The sequence below is a fragment of the Ciona intestinalis genome, chromosome 4 (assembly GCF_000224145.3).
Source record: "Ciona intestinalis chromosome 4, KH, whole genome shotgun sequence".
Classification (NCBI taxonomy): Eukaryota; Metazoa; Chordata; class Ascidiacea; order Phlebobranchia; family Cionidae; genus Ciona; species Ciona intestinalis.
In genome coordinates, this window is record NC_020169.2 from 1,426,408 (window position 1) to 1,444,258 (window position 17,851).

Sequence of the window (17,851 nt, forward strand, 5' to 3'; positions counted from 1 at the left end):
ATAGGGGTTCCAGTTCGCCGAACATGCGGACTAGGTATAATATTTCCCTTGAAAAACGCCAGATATGTCGCTCAAGCACATACAGTACACCATCAGCTGCGCAACACGCCCCTTTAAGACTTGTGCCGCAAGTTGAATTATATCATTAAATCTGTGTTGCACTGTCAACCTCGCCACGGGCAATTAAAACAATGTTTTCTTTGCTAGACACATTCCAGCAAAGATCACTTTATATATATACGGTGTTACGGATAACTCATTTGTAGACATTCAATACTATTGTGACGCTTAAAGTCCACGAATCCTAAACAAAGTATTCAAACTTCAAACGGTCGAATGGGTTAGTTTGGAATAATTAGCCGGAAAACAATTCTATATACCAAATTTAACAAACTGAATTATATAACGTGCACGAAAACTCTATACTTCATTTATATTATTCAAACTTTTATTAAAGAAAGTCAACCCATATACTGTACAGTAATTTCCACTGGAACGCATTACAGTGCGTCGCAGCAACATGCCACAACCGGGACCAATGTTGCCCCAATCACCAAAAACCGCTTGCCCTGCAACGCAACACTTTAACTAGCAGCAAAAAAGAAAAAAAATAATCAATATCAACGACCAGCAGATCGTAAACACCGAGTATTTGTTTCATAAGATGATTGGTTGGTGTGATTATTTGGGAAACGTTTTTCATGGGGTAGTTCATCAAAGAATGAATGGTTGATTGCTTCAGCAAGTGAAATACGTTTAGTTGGATCATACTCCAGCATTCGTGCGATTAAATCAATTAACTTCATGTGCTCCGGGTGATCTTTACGTTGAATATACCTCTGCAGATTGTTTCATATTGATTAAGTTGTGTTTTAATTTTTTCCAATAACAATCTTACCATTATAGGTTTGCAGTTTTCTCTCACATATTTTCCACCAGAAGAATGTTCGTCCCAATCGAGACGGTTGTGATAGAAATACTTCTGTTTACGGGATTTTTTAATCATGCGACTTGGAATAGGACCAAGAATACGCTCCATCATTGCTAGATGCTCTCGATTATCATGAGTTTGGAACATGGTAATTCCCATGTAGAACTCAAATATAATACAACCAATAGACCACACGTCACAGGATTGGTTCCAACCAAGTTCTGTGTGAGACAATAATATGATAAACCAGTTTATTTGTCTTATAAACGGTAAACCTAAAATGAACACAAACCTAATACAACTTCAGGTGCCCTGTAGTGTCGGGTAGATACAACTGTACTATGATGCTCATTGTCAAAGGTGGCTGACCCGAAATCAATCAATCGGATATCGGAACTGACCAACTGCCTTTCATCTCTTCGCTTGGATGGATTGTAACGCAACTCACATAAAGAATCACGGAAAAGAATATTCTCAGGTTTCAGATCAGTGTGTGTGATATGATTGTCATGGAGAACTGAAATATTTCAAGTTCAAACACTTTTCCTATAATTTGAAGTAAGAAAAACTTACATTTTACAGCCCATACTAATTGAAAGGCCATGTGTCGCACTTGGTCCAGGGGATATGGAATGTAGTGATTGTCCTTCTGTTCATTAAAATATTGGATTTTAGATAAATAAACAAGTACCTACACCAACAAATAATTAATATTAGTTACCTGAAAGTCATAGGTACTTAAACCAAGCAGTTCAAATGCCAGGCAGATATGACCATGGTAGTTGAACCAATCCAACATGGTTACACAGAGGCTGTAATTACAAAAATATTATTGAATGTAAAGCCGATATAAAACACAATCCACTCACTATTTTCCAACAGGATCCTTTTCTTGAAGCTTTTTAAGAACATTTATCTCCAGAAAAGCAGCATCGCGATACTTCTCAATATTTTTGATCACCTTTAAAGCCACTTTCTTACCACCCCTGAAACAGGGAAAAAAATATTTAAAACATTTTATCCCAAATACACGGATTATCAAATTCATTGAAATTTACCTTTGGTGATCAAGGCAGAGCAGAACCTTTCCGAAAGTGCCTTCTCCAAGCGTAGACAGGATTTCATCTGTTTTAACAAAAACAGAAATACAATTAGGCTTGATGGTAAAAGATGATTTTTTATATAAGTTAAGATAAACAACCATTTGTTTCATGCAGGTTGTAATGTTTGTACTAATGTGTTTTGGAGGGGATGGCTTAATAAAGCTTAGTGTGCCGTGCTGTTTGTGTTTGTTATACACAGAGTAAAATTCAGAATGACATCGCACAGCTTCAAGAATGACCTAGTTTAAACATTCAGGAACAATTCACTTAAGACAAACCAAAGTTTTTATATCGTTTTAACAGAAATTTAAGTGAAGCATTCCTGACTGTTTTGCGCCAATTGGTTTACTGCAACTACGAGAGAAAGTCTTGTAGTACATCTCGCTTGAAGACAGTCGCCATGACGATAAATCAGATGACCCTCCTCGTCATCTTCCACGCTCTTTGCCCTGCCACCATTCTTGTTTCTATGACGATCTCTCTGTTTGTCATGATACAGCGAACGTGTGCGTGTGAGGGACAGAATATGCCATCGACACAGGGAAGAGATTTTCAGTGCAAGGCCAGCAATTGGCAACCGTAGTATATGTGGAATAACAACCACAGCATATATTGTAGCGTTGTAAAACGACGATTTTCAAATAATAACAAAAAACAGCCTACTTCATAAACATCTAGGTTTTCCTAGTCTATACCACTACTCTAACTTATATTACTTACCTTTCTTTGCATAAAAGTTTATGAAATACTCAATTATTTGGTCCATTACTATATTAACCTCCATTGAAATATGATCAATAGATATATCATTTCCGCAATCCCATCAAAGTGATTTACAAAGTTTGATTGAAATGAGTGATTAAATTACTCTGAATATACCTGAATATACCAAGTTATCTGGAAACAACCAGACTATAAAGATTACTCACCGAATGAGAAGACCGAGACTTATGTTTTCTATGTCGACTTCTCCGTCTCCGACTGCTGCCAGAATAGTCATGTCGATCTCTGGAGTCCTCATTCTTCTGACGGGAGTTTAAAGTCCTGCTTGAATCACGACTGTAGTATCCATCATTGTAGCTGCTTTGGTAGTGCTTGCCACTTTGGGAGCTAATCAAAAATTAGAATTAGTAAACCAGTACAGGAAGATAAAAAAACAGCTATTATTTAATTGTTTTTCACAGATTTGGAAGAGTATTACGCTTTAAAGACTTAACGAGACAATAGTAAATATGACAGGCCCTTCTGAAATGGCAGTGCTGACAATTGGCTGCAGTACAACACCGCGATAGGTCACTGTGCCACTTTTGCAGTTCAAGTGCAGTTTGCTTGATTAAAAAGTTTGCTTTTTAGTTCAATACGTAGATTCTTGATTTTGGTGCTAATTCTTTAATACAAAAGGATTCAAATTGGTCAGTGTTAATTGGGCTAAAGATTCCAATTGGTCAGTGTTAAATATGTAATGAAATATTGGCAGTGCCCACTCACACAATCCACAAAGTTTGCGTGCTGATTATCCGTAAAGTTAAGTTTCAGGCAATTCTTTTCATCGCAGATTAACCATAATAATCCAAATAGGTTCACATAGTAATAGTATACAATTATACATTACCTGTAGCTATGCTTTTCACATGAATAGGAATCATTGCATCGTTTGGGTCCATAAGTATCTTCATAATAATCATCATACTTTTCCACTCGTCTTCGTTTCTGACCATACTTGTAGTTTTCATCATTTTCTCGACTGCGATACCGCCGACTGGTTTTTCCCATTCTTGTAACAGTCATCACTGCTTGATCTACGAACATTCAACATTTTAATAAAAAATACTTTCAAGCATACAGAGAAGTAGGTCACGGTTTATAATTACCTTAGCAATTACTTACCAAACTAATAATGAATTCGCAATTGTTCGACGTCTTCGTTTAACAGTTATAAAAGAATATTATCTCTTTGCTCTTCTTTTAAAGAACGATTAAACTAGATAAACAACAGCTGACGTGAAATTCTGTTCTTTCACTTCGATCGTAAGATTCACTAACTATGACGCAACTTTCTTCTTCGGTTTTGATTGGCTTGATTTCATGAAACGGAAATTACATCAAAAAATGGCATTGTGGGTAATTTAATTTAACGCTTAACCGCTTGAAATACGCCGTGGATTTAAAATAAAACGCTTTTTTTGATCCCCAATAATACATTTAAAATTAAAAATAAATTCTGATATTAAATACTTTTACATTGAAAGAAATATAAAGCATGTGAATTATGTTTTAAAGTCATGCCCCTTTTGGATTTACTTTCTAACATTTACTAATTATTAACCAATACAAATACAATCACCTGATGGGTCCACTAATAATGCACGTCGCGTGGTGCATTCATTGTCGCGTGGTGCATTTTTGGAACTAGTAGCATAGAAGCAAAGATGACAATTACTAGCCAAAAAGGATTTCCAATTATAATTTTAATATGTGGAGTAGCAGGGACAACTTTGTTATGCTCGTTGCTTGTTGTGTTTTTACCAAAAGATGCTCTTCCGGAATCACATATTGACCAAGAACAAGGTAAGCCGTTAGTTGATTATAAATTTTAGACCAGTAGCTGCAGCCAAGTTTGCATTGTGTAATTTGCTGATGTTAAGTTTATGTCCTATTCCAAACCAACGTAATTCGCTGACAAAGGTATTTTGTGCAGAAAAAGCGGGCGACCTGCCATGCGCATCTCGAATGTACAACTCGGATTCGGTTGTGTGCGTGTGTAACTCTACTTACTGCGACACAATTTCTGAGGTTCCTGTAATACCAAGCGGACAAGCCATAACATATACGTCTTCTAAAAGTGGTCTGAGATTTGCAAAACAAACCTTGAACTTTCAAAGCGGAACACCGTCATCCGGTAAAACGTTTATTTGATCCTGAATAGGTCTATATATAGTACTGTGGGGTAAGGTACACCTTTAGCACATCATGTTCGAATATCCCAATCGTGTTTTATACAATTTACAATGGTCTATATGGAAGTGTGAGAATACGTTTTTATAATTCTTTTTTTATAAGTTATTTGTTTACTACCAAATAGGGCGAGAAATAAAATTAAAAGGTGTCCCATCTTCCCCGACCCGATTATACATGTCTTTGTTTTGTATTGTATCTCAGAGCACTTAATATAATAACACATGTAGGTTTTTACTATATTATTAAGTTGAGTAAAACTCGATAATACCACTTTAAACATAACTACCGATCTATACACATAATATTCAAATACAGGCAGGAACCTCATAGTCAACACCACAGACCGATTTCAGAAACTAATTGGTTTTGGTGGAGCTTTTACTGACGCTGCTGGAATTAACATAGCCAGTCTATCTAGTGAAGCACAGAACTATTTTCTGCGTTCGTACTTTTCAGATCAAGGTTTGTTTTGCCTCTAAAACGCAAGCGTCATATATTCACCGATTTGTTTTGAAATTTTTGTGACTTTGTGTATAGGTATAGGCTTTAATATGGGCCGAATACCAATGGCTAGCGTCGACTTTTCTACACATTTATATACTTATGCTGACCAACCAAACGACTTCGAAATGAAAAACTTTAGCTTAGCAAGTGAAGATTTTCAATACAAGGTGAAGAATCCAGAATAACATTAGGAATTAAACCTGGAATCCCATTACTCGGTTTGTTCCATCTATAGATTCCTTACATTAAAAAGGCTGTGGAAATGAGCAACAGAACAAGTTTTCGTCTATTCGGTAGCCCATGGAGCGCCCCTGCTTGGATGAAGACAAATAAAGCGCTTATCGGAAAAGGAAGTCTTATTGGAAGAGCCGGGAACAAATATCATAAAGCATGGGCTTTGTATTTTGCCAGGTTAATAACTATTTTATTTAACGTTTGCGATTTTTGTAATGGATATATAAACACTTCAAAAAGCGCAAATTAGTTGGGACTTTTTAATTTATTTCTTATTTCGAAAGATGAAATGCTAATGCTAGGGATGTAGAAAATTTGCGTTTGGTGTTTTCGTTACGAATGCTGCTCGGAACAAGATTGGTTTGAATCTTAATTTTTGACGTTGCAACCGTTTTTTACAGTAAAATTAACGGTGTTATTAGCTATTGGGTATAGTTATATTAGTGTGGGAGAAAATGGGACGCCTTTTCATTCTAGTTTCTCGTCCCATTTGATTGTATAAACAAAGAATATTCAAAAGATCATAAAACCGTATCCTCAAGACTCCCATATTATACCGTTGTTAATTGTTTAAAACACGATCAAGATATTTGAATATTGCGTGCTGAAGGTGTCCCATCATCCTCCACCGTACTATATAAATGTGAGTTTGTTTGGTACATCATTTACATGAAACAGGAAAGGCATGTATACCTGTAGCCTATAATATGCGTGTTTGTGTATCAGATTTCTCGAAGAATACAAAGCAAATGGAGTGGATATTTGGGCGGTCACAGCTCAGAACGAACCGATAGACGGCCTAGCAAGAAACTTCAGTTTTCAATGTATGGGGTGGACAGCTGAACACCAGAGGGACTTTATTAAAACTGATTTGGTAAGTTATTTTCGTTATTACATAATTGTGGGGTAAGATATGAAATACTGTTATAGCACTTAAATCGCAGTTTTTTAACGTGTTTTGAACAACAAACAACGCTATTTGAGAGCTATTAGGTGTATATACGCCTCTATTATGTTCTGTGTTTAATATCAACCAATCAACGAGAAAAGAGAATAAAATATTTCCCATCTTACACCACCTTACTATACGCAAGTTGTTTAATAAAATGTGCAAAAAAGTTTCGTTGCTTTATATAATTAACTCTCTTTGTTTTTATGTATAGGGTCCAACCCTTCATTCTCGAGGCCACGGCGACGTCAAAGTAATTATTGGGGACGACCAACGCCTGGTATTTCCAAGATGGGCCGAAGTTGTTTTAAATGACACATCGGCATCGCAATACGTATCTGGAATAGGCGTACACTGGTACAATTTCAACTTTTTAGAGGTCGGTCATTTTGATTTTCATATTTTTTCAGGTACATGGATTGGATTCTGCCAATATCAAGAATAAGCGATACACACAAAGCATTCCCAGATTACTTTATCTTAGGCACTGAAGCTTGTTCTGGAGCAATGCCATTCCAACCCGATAAAGTTATTTTAGGCAGTTGGACAAGAGGACAACGCTACAGCATGGATATTATACAGGTATGACTGAATGAATAAAACGTACCGACTTACGAGTGATATATGTAACTGTGTTCCTCATTATATTTTGAGGGACTTCTTTTCATTTTTTAATGTATGGCTGATAGACAACCCGTTAGTAATTATTGGGTCGGAGCAATTGCCGTTAAGTGTCTTGTTCAAGTCCAAGAACACATATGGCAAATTACAGATCCAACTAACTTATAGTAGGGTGGAGGTAGATGGGACACCTTTAGCACATGGTATCCAAATATAGCCTACTGATTGTGTTTTAAACAATAACAACGGTATATTGGAGTTGTGAGGATACGGTTTTTAATTCTATGAATTTCTTTGTTTACTACCAAGTGTGACAAGAAAATAAAATGATAAGTTGTCTCTCCCCCCACCTTACTATACATATAAATATATACATATGAAAGTCATTGTCAAAAATACAAAATGCTTGCAGACAAGAATGTAACGTAATTTATAGGATTTAAACCACTGGGTTGCCGGATGGGTCGATTGGAACTTAGCACTAGATTTGGAAGGAGGACCGAACTGGGTCAAAAATTTTGTTGACGCTGCTATTATCGTGAACGCTGAAAGTGACGAGTTTTATAAACAGCCGATATTTTATCACCTCGGCCATTTCAGGTAAGAGATTTTAACAAGTATATGGATAATTTATTTATAAATTGTTACAACGCGCCCCTAGAAAACGTATTATAATAATAACAAATTATATTCTTCTGTTTTTTAAACAAAATCGCAACAACTTTATTATATATGACAGCATCGCAACAACAAATATTTATGGCAGCATTGCATCGGTAAAACACGCATATTTCTGATGGGAACAATTTCACCTATACAAAAACTTATTTTTATGTCATTTAGTAAAGCTGAAGTGGGATGGGGAAAGATGGGACACCTAGCACATAATATCTAAATATTGTGATCACGTGTTTTACACAAGTAACAACGGTCTATGAGGAGTCGCGAGATTACAGTTTTATAATTCTTTGAATGTTCTTTGATTAGTACCAAATGGGACGTGAAAATAGAATGAAAAGGTGTCCCATCTTCCCCACCTCCATACTATTGTGTACTTGTACATTACCTCCAAGCCTAATCCTGCCTCAATGGCCTATATATATGGTCCATTATTGACCTGTAAACAATATGCCCAATTTTGCCTTTAGCAAATTCTTGCGTGAAGATTCGGTCCGAATATCTCTTCATGAGGAGAACGAAGAAAGCAGTTTGAAACACGTTGCGTTTATTGATGATGAAAAATCAATCGTAACGATCGTTCTTTTAAACACCTCTCAACAAAACCAGACGATCAATGTTATTTATGACAAGTTTTACGTGCGCACAGAACTACCAGCAGATTCCATTCAAACTGTTGTTTTCAACTCTCTGTAAAAACCATTTTCTGTGTAAGTGAACGTATTTGTTTTAGACAATGCAACCAGCATGAGTTGCGGAACATTTTCACTAATTACACAACCCAACAACTATACACTGGTTTATCGGTGTCGTAATAGATTTGGAGCTATATCGCTTAGGCAGAAAGCCGGAAGAAATTGATTTAGGGTCTACGAAAACCAGCCTACACGCGCAGAATTTATAATTACGTGTTTTGGATCGTTGCGTTCACCAGTTTATCACACACGCGCTTGTATATTATTTGTTTATAATTGATAATCTTTGTTTTTGTTCACGACAACTGTTCAGGAATCACCAACAAATGTTACCGGTTTAAATATTCCTAATTGTACATGCGGTTTGAACATGTCCTGCAAATGTGTGTTATGGCATGGAGACGTTTTTTGTCTGATATTCACTCTATGGTAGGGTATGTACATTGGTAAAAAAATATAAATCTGGTATAAACCTTTCGTACTTATACAGTCATACACTTGAGCAACAGTACAGTACGATTACTATACCTTTGCGTATAGCGGGAAGTGATAATGCTAATAAGGCGCTCAAGGAGTGAGAGGCAAAAACAGGACTGCACCCTTAAATCAGATCAGCGACATCAAAATTGGTGCCGAAAACAAATCTTAATTACCATTAAACAAAAACATAAAATTTAAATAGAAACACAGGGGAAAAACACTGCCACCCGTGTTTTAAGTCGCCAGTAAATGCGAATATAAAGAGTAAAAAATAGTCAATCCAATGGGTTGTCAATATTACGCGTGAAATCTTGTACCTTGGGTTTTATGAATCTGGTATTACTACATTAGGACCAACAGCATAGCCAAAACGATTGTTTTTCCAGATATTTATTGGTTAACACTCGCACACAAATGAAAAACACAAACCTATAGTACAAATAAAAAAAACAGCAATTAAATAGCACAGGTCATGAATAGCAGCAAAGACTGGAGATTGTGGGGTTACTGAATTGTAGATGCAAATATTCACAGTATACAACAGCTAGCGAGAAGCAAGAACTAATTTTGTTGTAGGTTTTGCAGAATTAGAAAGTGTTCCAAAATACAAGGTTTGTTTGAATGCCTGAAACTTGAACTGTTGATTGCATAGCCATAGCGTATACTTGCCGAATTTTCAGGTTATAATATTCTACTTTACATTGGTTAAGAATACTTTTGTAGGGAGATGCAACTACTGGCTTGCAAATGAAAAACTAATATTGAAAGCATCTAAAATCAGAAATATACCAATTGCTTGGCACGCCTAAAAACAGGAAGGTTAAGGGTAACAAACAAAAATAACCGGTAAGCTAACTAAACATGGAATTTCGAAATGGCACGAAAACGAAACATAATCATTGTTTTTGAAACAGAGAATGAAAACTAAGACAGAAAAATAGATTTGAAGGAAATTAAATTCCATGCGTTTGTTAACCAGAATTTAATTTATACATTTCACATCAACATTATTTAAATTTTTGGCTAGTAAATATAGGAAGTAGCAAATGTGTGCTAATTTGTTGAAAAATATAGTTTTAACATTTTTTAATTTATATGGCTGCTAAATGCAAAGTGAGCGTGCAAAAATCAAATACAAGCGCTTGACAATACCAACTTTTTAGTGACCTTTTTGAAGAGATAGGATTATAGCATGCTTAGCACAATGGGATTTTTTTCATAGTTTTCACAGCAGTTGAAATAGAACTACGTGGGGTGGCTTAAATATGGATACAGTGAAACAAGGTAGTTGTTGCATGCACAGATGTTTCTCACAGTAAACTACTGAACAGGCTGGATGGGACCTAATCGCATGGTAAAGCAACAGTGAAAAATTTTGATTTTCATGAACCGACTGTAATACACAGTACACGCAGTCATATTCATTAAATTACAGCTCTGATGTTAAGGATACATTCTCACAGCAAAAAGAACATTTCACTTTATGATTTGGAACAATAGTGAACTATTTGTGGCATGAACCAGGCAAGCATGGTGTGCAAACTAAATTAAGGGAAAGCTTTCTGCTATGCGACGCGCAATTCTTTACTAATTTGGGCTGGAATCGTATATTTTGTCTGATTTTGCGGTTAATTTAGTTTGATTGAAAAGGTGCAGGTTCTACCCACGTTGCTAAACCTTTTGTGGCCATTTCTTGGTTGATAAGCGTAACCTGGATAATATGTGTATAAATGTTAACACATCATATTGTGTAGTTTAAACTGTTACACTGTATAATATCAAAGAATTGGCTCAAAATAATTATATATCACAATATACAGACTGTAAATTTGATTAGTATGATCACTCTTCACAGAATTTACACTGCAGAATTAGCACAAGATGTAAATATACAATAATATGTCAAACAACTGTGTTTAAATTTAAATATCAAACACTACTGTCGATCATAAGCAGCGTCCAAAACTGAAAATTATTCAGGGGACAAAACCAATATACATCACTTATTTACTCAAATATTATGTGTTAAATTTTTTTAGGAAAAAATAACTTCATTATAGGAATTTAAGAAACATAATTTTTAAAAGACCATATTTATAATACCTTTTTACATCCTAAATTTGGAAGATTATATTTTTAATAGAGAAACTTTATTTTATTTTTATTGCATAAGTATTTTTTTTTGTAACACAATATTTAGAAGTATTTTTCCAACTATATAAACAATTCCCTCACCTTGTGATTATGAAGTCGGAAAAGGTGAATACGTGGAATTCCATTGCTACGGTAACCTGTGACCCGAACTTGAAATCTTCCATGCGCGAGTAATTCTTGCAATCGATTGACAGAATCCGAGCAAAATGAATTGTCATCTGTTAAATAAGATTAAATTTGTATACGTACTTTCAGACATAAAAATAAAATTTATCCATAATCTGGCATTAAATATACTTCTTAGTACTGTTTAAAAAAACAATAAAATTTATTCATATTCTGGCACAAAATATACTACTTTCCGACATATTACTAAAATTTATCCATATTCTGGCATAAAAATTGAATTTGAGGTTTCATCTGCCATGCAAGAAAGCTTTAAAATTAACCAAAAAAAATGTCTTTCATTTTATATTAAAGGATGAGTTCTTGAAAAATGTTATATGCCCGACTTAAAAATTAAAATGATAAGATTTTATCGAAAACCTATGTTTTTATCTGGCATGCAGCAACAATTAGGCTTTTAATCGTATACAATAAAGTCTTTATTAATAATTCAACCAGAAGCACACTTCTTAAAAAATGAAAAACTTAAGCTTGTTACTAATCTGTTTCATGTTTAAATAAGCTTGTTAACGTTTCAATAGAGCTTATAGATTGACATATCTCTTGTATAAACATGTGTATAACATGACAAGAATATTTTTTTTACTTTGTGTAAAATAACAACACTACTGTGCAACTATAGATAAAATGTAATATATTTAAAATTGCAACTTTTATGAAAAACGAAATTAAATCAGTTCATATGCAAAATCTAAAATAAATTATGCATAGCATGTTAATATTTAATAACTAAATAAACCGACTCAACCGAAATTACTTATTTAATGTCAATGTTCTTTTATTAAAGGAAAAGTAAAATAAATTAAATCCAAGTTGCATACAATATTTAAAATACCTGTGGGGGATGAAATATTATCAAGGTAACATTCCAGGGCTTGAAATGGTAACGACAGAAAGTCAGCTCTAAAATAAAGCACTTGATCATTTATTTATATAAAAATGACAATCCTTTACTGAAATCCATTTAAAAATCATACTGTAGCAATGAAAAAACTTTTCCTTGACAATTCTTTACGGAAATCCATTTAAAAATCCTACTGTAGCAATAAAAAAACTGTTTCTGCTAGCATGTCACGCATAGGCAATATATGATATTCGTGAGCGCATGGCTTATATCGTCTTTTGGCAATTTTATATTGCATGCCACTATGCCAGGCAACCATTGATTTAATAATACTATTGCTATCCAGGGCCGGCTTCATTAGGGTCAAGTCCAGAATAGTTATATTAAATTTGCTAAACAACAACTGTTTTCTGACTAATTAGGTTTTTAGCTCATACTTTAAAACATTTTTTTTGGTAAAGTGTTTTCTATGATAAGTTTTGTAAAGTTTGATTTTTTTACCGTATCTGTTTAGCAGCAGCAGCAGGAACAGTGGTATAACCACCATAATCCATTAACCGGATAGAGAGTTCTTCAATATCTTCAAAACAGTGTACGATCTGTGCACGGTACCACGTGCCCATTTGCTGCGCCACACAAATCAAACCAACTGAAAATCATTAAAAAGTGTAAACAAATATAGTGAAGTCTCTCTCTCTTTATACCTATGTTAGTTTTAATACAAACATAAGTTAAACCATCTACAGCAGTGGTTTGTTTCCAAACTTTTCTAAAAAATTTGCCTGTTGAACCCTTTGCAATTATTTTGATACTTTGCAGCCCTATAAACATCAAAGAATGCTATACAAGGCATGCAAAAACCACACCAATGGAACAGATTTATTATCGAATCACAATCATTGCTGTACATGGCGGACCCTCTAAAACTACTGTATGGACCCCAATTTGGGAACTGCTGATTTGGTACCGCCCCAGTTTGGGAACAGCGATTTTATTCTCACTGAAAAATTATAAAAAGTGAAAATTAAATACAAAAATAATTCTTAAGTATTGCTAAATATTTCAGCACCTTGTGCAGGATTAGGGAGACCAGGGCTTGTTCCTTCTTGGTAGCAAACTGCCATAGCTCGCTCTAAATTAGGGAAGGAGTGGAATGAAGGGTGGTTGGGCTGTTGAACGAATATACAATCCACGTCTGCGATGGCTGATACAACCACATCAATTGTTGCTCCTTCCGGCAAGCAGAGCTGTAGCAATGTAGGAGTTATAGCAACAGTTATTTGTTACAGTAAACTGGTTAAAAAAACACGATTGTTTTACATCTGTTTCAGTATTCTCTGATGTACTGTAAATTGTATGGTCTAACCCAGTGGTTTCTAACATTTTCATCTTAACTTTAAGGTGAAGAAAGAAAAATTGTTTAAGAGCATTTTATGATTTAATATGTATTGCACTGCAATTAATAGTCATATTCATAAAATAATGCATCGTAATAGAGATAAAGAGCTTGTACTTGAAACAATGCAGTATAACATAGTATTTCAATTTTCAAGCAACAGGCTTGCTCCTTGAATAGTTGGGCTAAAAAATACAACATATCTAACCAGAGTATTACACGAATTTTGCTAAGTATCCTAATCTTTTAGTACTCTTCTGGTATAAAAACCAAAAACCACATCATATTTTCAAATTTCAGAGGTAACAGAATATATACTGCTCTAATACATTTTCATAGATTTATTTGTATTGCTTCTTATAACACTTCTGCTTATTGTACCCGGTGACCATAGTCTCAGCGCATATGCCATGATACTGTAACTGACAAGCACATCAAACCAAAGCCTTAATTTAAAACAACAAGCTTAAACATTTATTCTCGCACAGGCACTCTGGGAAGCAGCCGCAATGCGAAAATAAATTATGACACCACAGCAGCACGAAAATCCCACACACCAATGGAATATTTGTTGCAGCAGAGAAGCCACACAATTGGCACGCTATGAAGCTTATTTAAATAGAAAATAAATCGGTTAGATAAGAACTTAACACGACTATCAACCAAGGTATAAGAACCCAACACTACACAGCTAACACTAAAATGAACTAAAAAGACGAGCGCATGGCCAGACGAAACACAACAAAACCAAGGAAAGTAAATTGCAAATAACCAGGAATTTAAAGAACGCGCTGGCATCTGCGACGACTAACTTAAAGGGAATTTGAAGTGACGTTTTAGTTTACAGATACAAAATACAATAAAGATTAATCTAACCTGTGAGATATTGTAGGTTGGTGAATGGTAGTTTGGTGAGGCGTGGTGTGTTGGAGTCGACATACGAGGTGAAAGGGACAGACTCGATGGGTCGTCGAAGGAGGCAAGCGATAAATCATTGAAACGTCGTTTTATTCGACTGACACAACTTTCTACCTCACTTTGGATGCCTTGAAGTTTATATTCAACATATTAAATATATATATATTTATACATTATATAGCCATAGATATATACTAATATAGATAGGAGTTATGTGTATGGGAAGTGGCAGAGACTGGTAGTGGATGATTTTAGGAAAAAGTAACAACTGCTGTAAAACTAACTTAGTTGCAATCTTTAAAGTTTAAATTAAATTACAAATTAATCATTTTGTAAATGTAAAAAGTAGATGTTTTAAAGTTGCCAAATCTTGTTAATATTTAACAATTTATTATAGAGAATTCAAATTTATTGATTAAATAACAAGATAGAATGGCTTAAAGCAATGTGTAAAGCCAGTGAGATATAAAAATTAGTGTTACAACATTTATGGTTCAACTGTGGTACTTACCACAAATTTGAAGAACTTGAATATCTTCACGAAACGGAGCTTCGTGAACAAAAACTTCGGCACCAGAATCTTGTTTCAACTGGTTGATGTTTCGTCCTTGTTTTCCGATCAATAAACCAACTCTTTCCTGGTAAATTGACGTGGTTGGTAAATTTGCTTCATATTAAATTGTACTTTCATACTCATCTAATAGGCTGTTAAAGTGTTATTAAAACATGTAAATTAAACTTTTTTGAATTTCGGCTTATTTTGCAAATAAAAATTATATATATTATATTATATATCTAAGGTTTTGAGGAACTCATGAACCTAGTTTCAAATTATAAGTAAATTATATACATCATGAAAGTTTTCTGTAACAATAACTAAAAAAAAACAAAAACATGTAGGTTAATTAAAACATACCTAGGATTTATTTAAAATTTAAAACATTAAACAGTTACAGTAGGGTGGGCTAAGATGGGACACCTTTTTATTCTATTTTCTCGCCCGATTTGGTAAGAAACAAGGAATTTTCAAGGAATTCTAAAAACTATACCCTCCCAACTCCCACAGACCGTTGTTAATTGTTTAAAACACGATCAGGATATTTGGACATTATGTGCTAAAGGTATCCCATCTTTCCCACCCTACTATATAAATACAACATATACAGGCCTATGTTTAATGAATAATCATTATAGCCTGCTTACAGAAGGAAATTCAACAAAAACTTCAAATTTTCTGTCAGGATCATTTGAAGACCTCTCTTCTGCATCTGAAAGTGAACTTGGTCGAACAAACTTCTGTTTGTTCTTTATCTTTCTCTTACCGTCATCTTTTTTATGTTCATTCTCATCCTGTAAAAAAGTGGTTAGGACTTTATATTTGGTTATTAAGTTTGTTCAGTGCTTTCCAGCCACCGGCGTTTATTTGGAATAACATCGGTACATTGCAAAGTCTTTTGATCCGTATTTTGAAAAAAGAAAGTGAGTCGCAACCTTTTTAAGAAATTAAGTCACCAACTATTAATTTATTTTAGCGTTTGGGATTTTTCTGTGAAAAAGCTTGAATCACAGCCTTTAAAAAGTTGGTTAATTAAAATTTGGCTTAAACTGTATTTCTTTACTTTTTTAAAATCTCATTTAGAAATATTCTCTCGTGTATATAAGTTTTGCCATACTAATTTTATAATAAAGAATAAATTGAAATGAAGCAACATAGTAACATGTACCTCTTCATCATCTTTCCATCCATTAGTTTTCCCTTCATTTTTAGAATCTCCAGCATTCTCATGACAAGATTTACAATCGTTTCCATTCATTAAACCTTTTCGACTTTCTAACACTTTCAAATCTCCAACGGTGTTGTTATTGTTGTTGTTGCTATTGTTTGTGCCAGAGTTTTCAGAATTATTCCGCGTTTTCTTTTGATAAATAGGTCCTTCTTCCAAAGAATCTTTATCAGTATCCACACGACTACAACTTTCGACCGATGTAACTTCACTACTCGTTTCACCTAGTGACATGGGGTTAGAATGGACCTCAGATGGGAGGTTTTTCTCCTCATCGCTGTTTTCTTCTGAAGAATCCACCGCATCCAATAAAGTCACCGACTCTTCATCATTTGAGTCATCAGTAATGCTGCTCGTTAAGGAGTTGTAGGACACAGAATCAACATCCTCTTCCTTTTCATCACTGACCACTTCCACAACATTATTCACCGTATTTGGAATATTTTCCACAAAATCGTTGTGAAGCTCATTTTCTAATTCTAAACTTTCTTCTGATGTTGGTGGTATAGAATCAAGGCTTGAGGTGGTAGTTTCAGGGCAAACTGAGTCTTTTGAATTTATTGTATCATGTTTTACATCCACAACAGAATCATTAGAAGTCAACATAGAATCTTGAATATTCTCAATTAATTGTGTGTTCGAATCATTAATCAATTCTTGTATATTCCCAGGGGCAACAACTTCCTTACATATTGTTAATTCTTGTGTTGTATCACCAGTTGCATCACAAGACACGCATGCAGCTTCTAAACTACTTTCCTGAACAACCATCACTTCCTCACTTACAGGTTCCTCCGATTCATTTATACTTTTTGATTCTGTTTCATGCAAACTTAATCGATCATCAGCGGTTAATTCCACATTCTTATTCTTTGTCAATAAATTTAAATTTTCCGACTCGTTCTTTGAATCTTCCACACAATGTTGATACCCATCCTGATCATGTAGGTCATGTTCCAAAACCACTTCACCCTGATCATTATTATTGTTTATAGAATTTGTCTCTGAAGTTTTCTTTTGATCAATCAGTCCTGCTACGTCTTCATCGCTAGTAACAACATCCGGAATCGCATCCAGAAGACTTGGCTGCTCCATGCAAACCTCATCTTCATTTTCAGGGAGCGGAACTTTCACTTTTCCAGATATACCGTTCAGTTTTTTAGTTTGTTTCTCTTGTTCTAACCGACCCTTCAGTGAACGTCTATACACCCACCAGCAAAGCAACAGTGCAAGGGGTATGCCAGTTGCAGTTATTATAACTCTTGATTCCTGCCATTTATTTGGCATCTTTCAACAATTTGATGCCCAGTATGTTGCAAATATCCAAAACACTTTCAAACGGTTGTGAGTATCAATATATACAGCAGACTGCCTACACAACAGACACATGCATCATAAACCCTTAGAAAATGAAGA

The 17,851-nt window shown here is 34.7% G+C and overlaps 3 protein-coding genes across 4 annotated transcripts; 1 reads left to right on the forward strand and 2 right to left on the reverse strand.

Moving 5' to 3' along the window:
• Positions 1-426: 426 nt before the first annotated feature.
• LOC100182816 (dual specificity protein kinase CLK2) lies at positions 427-4,084 on the reverse strand. Of its 2 annotated transcripts, none has more exons than XM_018811674.2 (11): positions 3,906-4,084; positions 3,647-3,833; positions 2,964-3,144; positions 2,413-2,515; positions 1,990-2,056; positions 1,801-1,917; positions 1,653-1,743; positions 1,505-1,580; positions 1,224-1,448; positions 899-1,152; positions 427-839 (listed from the first exon to the last, which is right to left on the reverse strand). In XM_018811674.2, the coding sequence occupies exons 2-11, from the start codon at positions 3,820-3,822 to the stop codon at positions 621-623; spliced, it is 1,509 nt and encodes a 502-aa protein (XP_018667219.1). In that variant the 5' UTR covers positions 3,823-3,833; positions 3,906-4,084; the 3' UTR covers positions 427-620. The 2 variants fall into 2 exon arrangements, with proteins under 2 accessions (XP_018667219.1, XP_002122993.1); XM_002122957.5 differs by having other exon boundaries at positions 3,922-4,083.
• Positions 4,085-4,280: 196 nt separating this feature from the next.
• LOC100185182 (glucosylceramidase-like) lies at positions 4,281-8,771 on the forward strand. The gene is made up of 10 exons (XM_002122737.5): positions 4,281-4,602; positions 4,733-4,933; positions 5,308-5,454; positions 5,530-5,663; positions 5,732-5,907; positions 6,457-6,604; positions 6,894-7,036; positions 7,090-7,261; positions 7,737-7,900; positions 8,449-8,771. Exons 1-10 carry the CDS (start codon positions 4,464-4,466, stop codon positions 8,672-8,674), a joined length of 1,650 nt encoding a protein of 549 aa, XP_002122773.1. The 5' UTR covers positions 4,281-4,463; the 3' UTR covers positions 8,675-8,771.
• A 756-nt stretch (positions 8,772-9,527) lies between these two features.
• LOC100174989 (KH domain-containing protein akap-1) lies at positions 9,528-17,839 on the reverse strand. Its single transcript, XM_026834207.1, has 9 exons — positions 16,376-17,839; positions 15,855-16,001; positions 15,163-15,289; positions 14,610-14,779; positions 13,407-13,584; positions 12,839-12,986; positions 12,329-12,396; positions 11,389-11,525; positions 9,528-10,864 (listed from the first exon to the last, which is right to left on the reverse strand). The coding sequence occupies exons 1-9, from the start codon at positions 17,720-17,722 to the stop codon at positions 10,787-10,789; spliced, it is 2,400 nt and encodes a 799-aa protein (XP_026690008.1). The 5' UTR covers positions 17,723-17,839; the 3' UTR covers positions 9,528-10,786.
• Between the last annotated feature and the right edge of the window lie 12 nt (positions 17,840-17,851).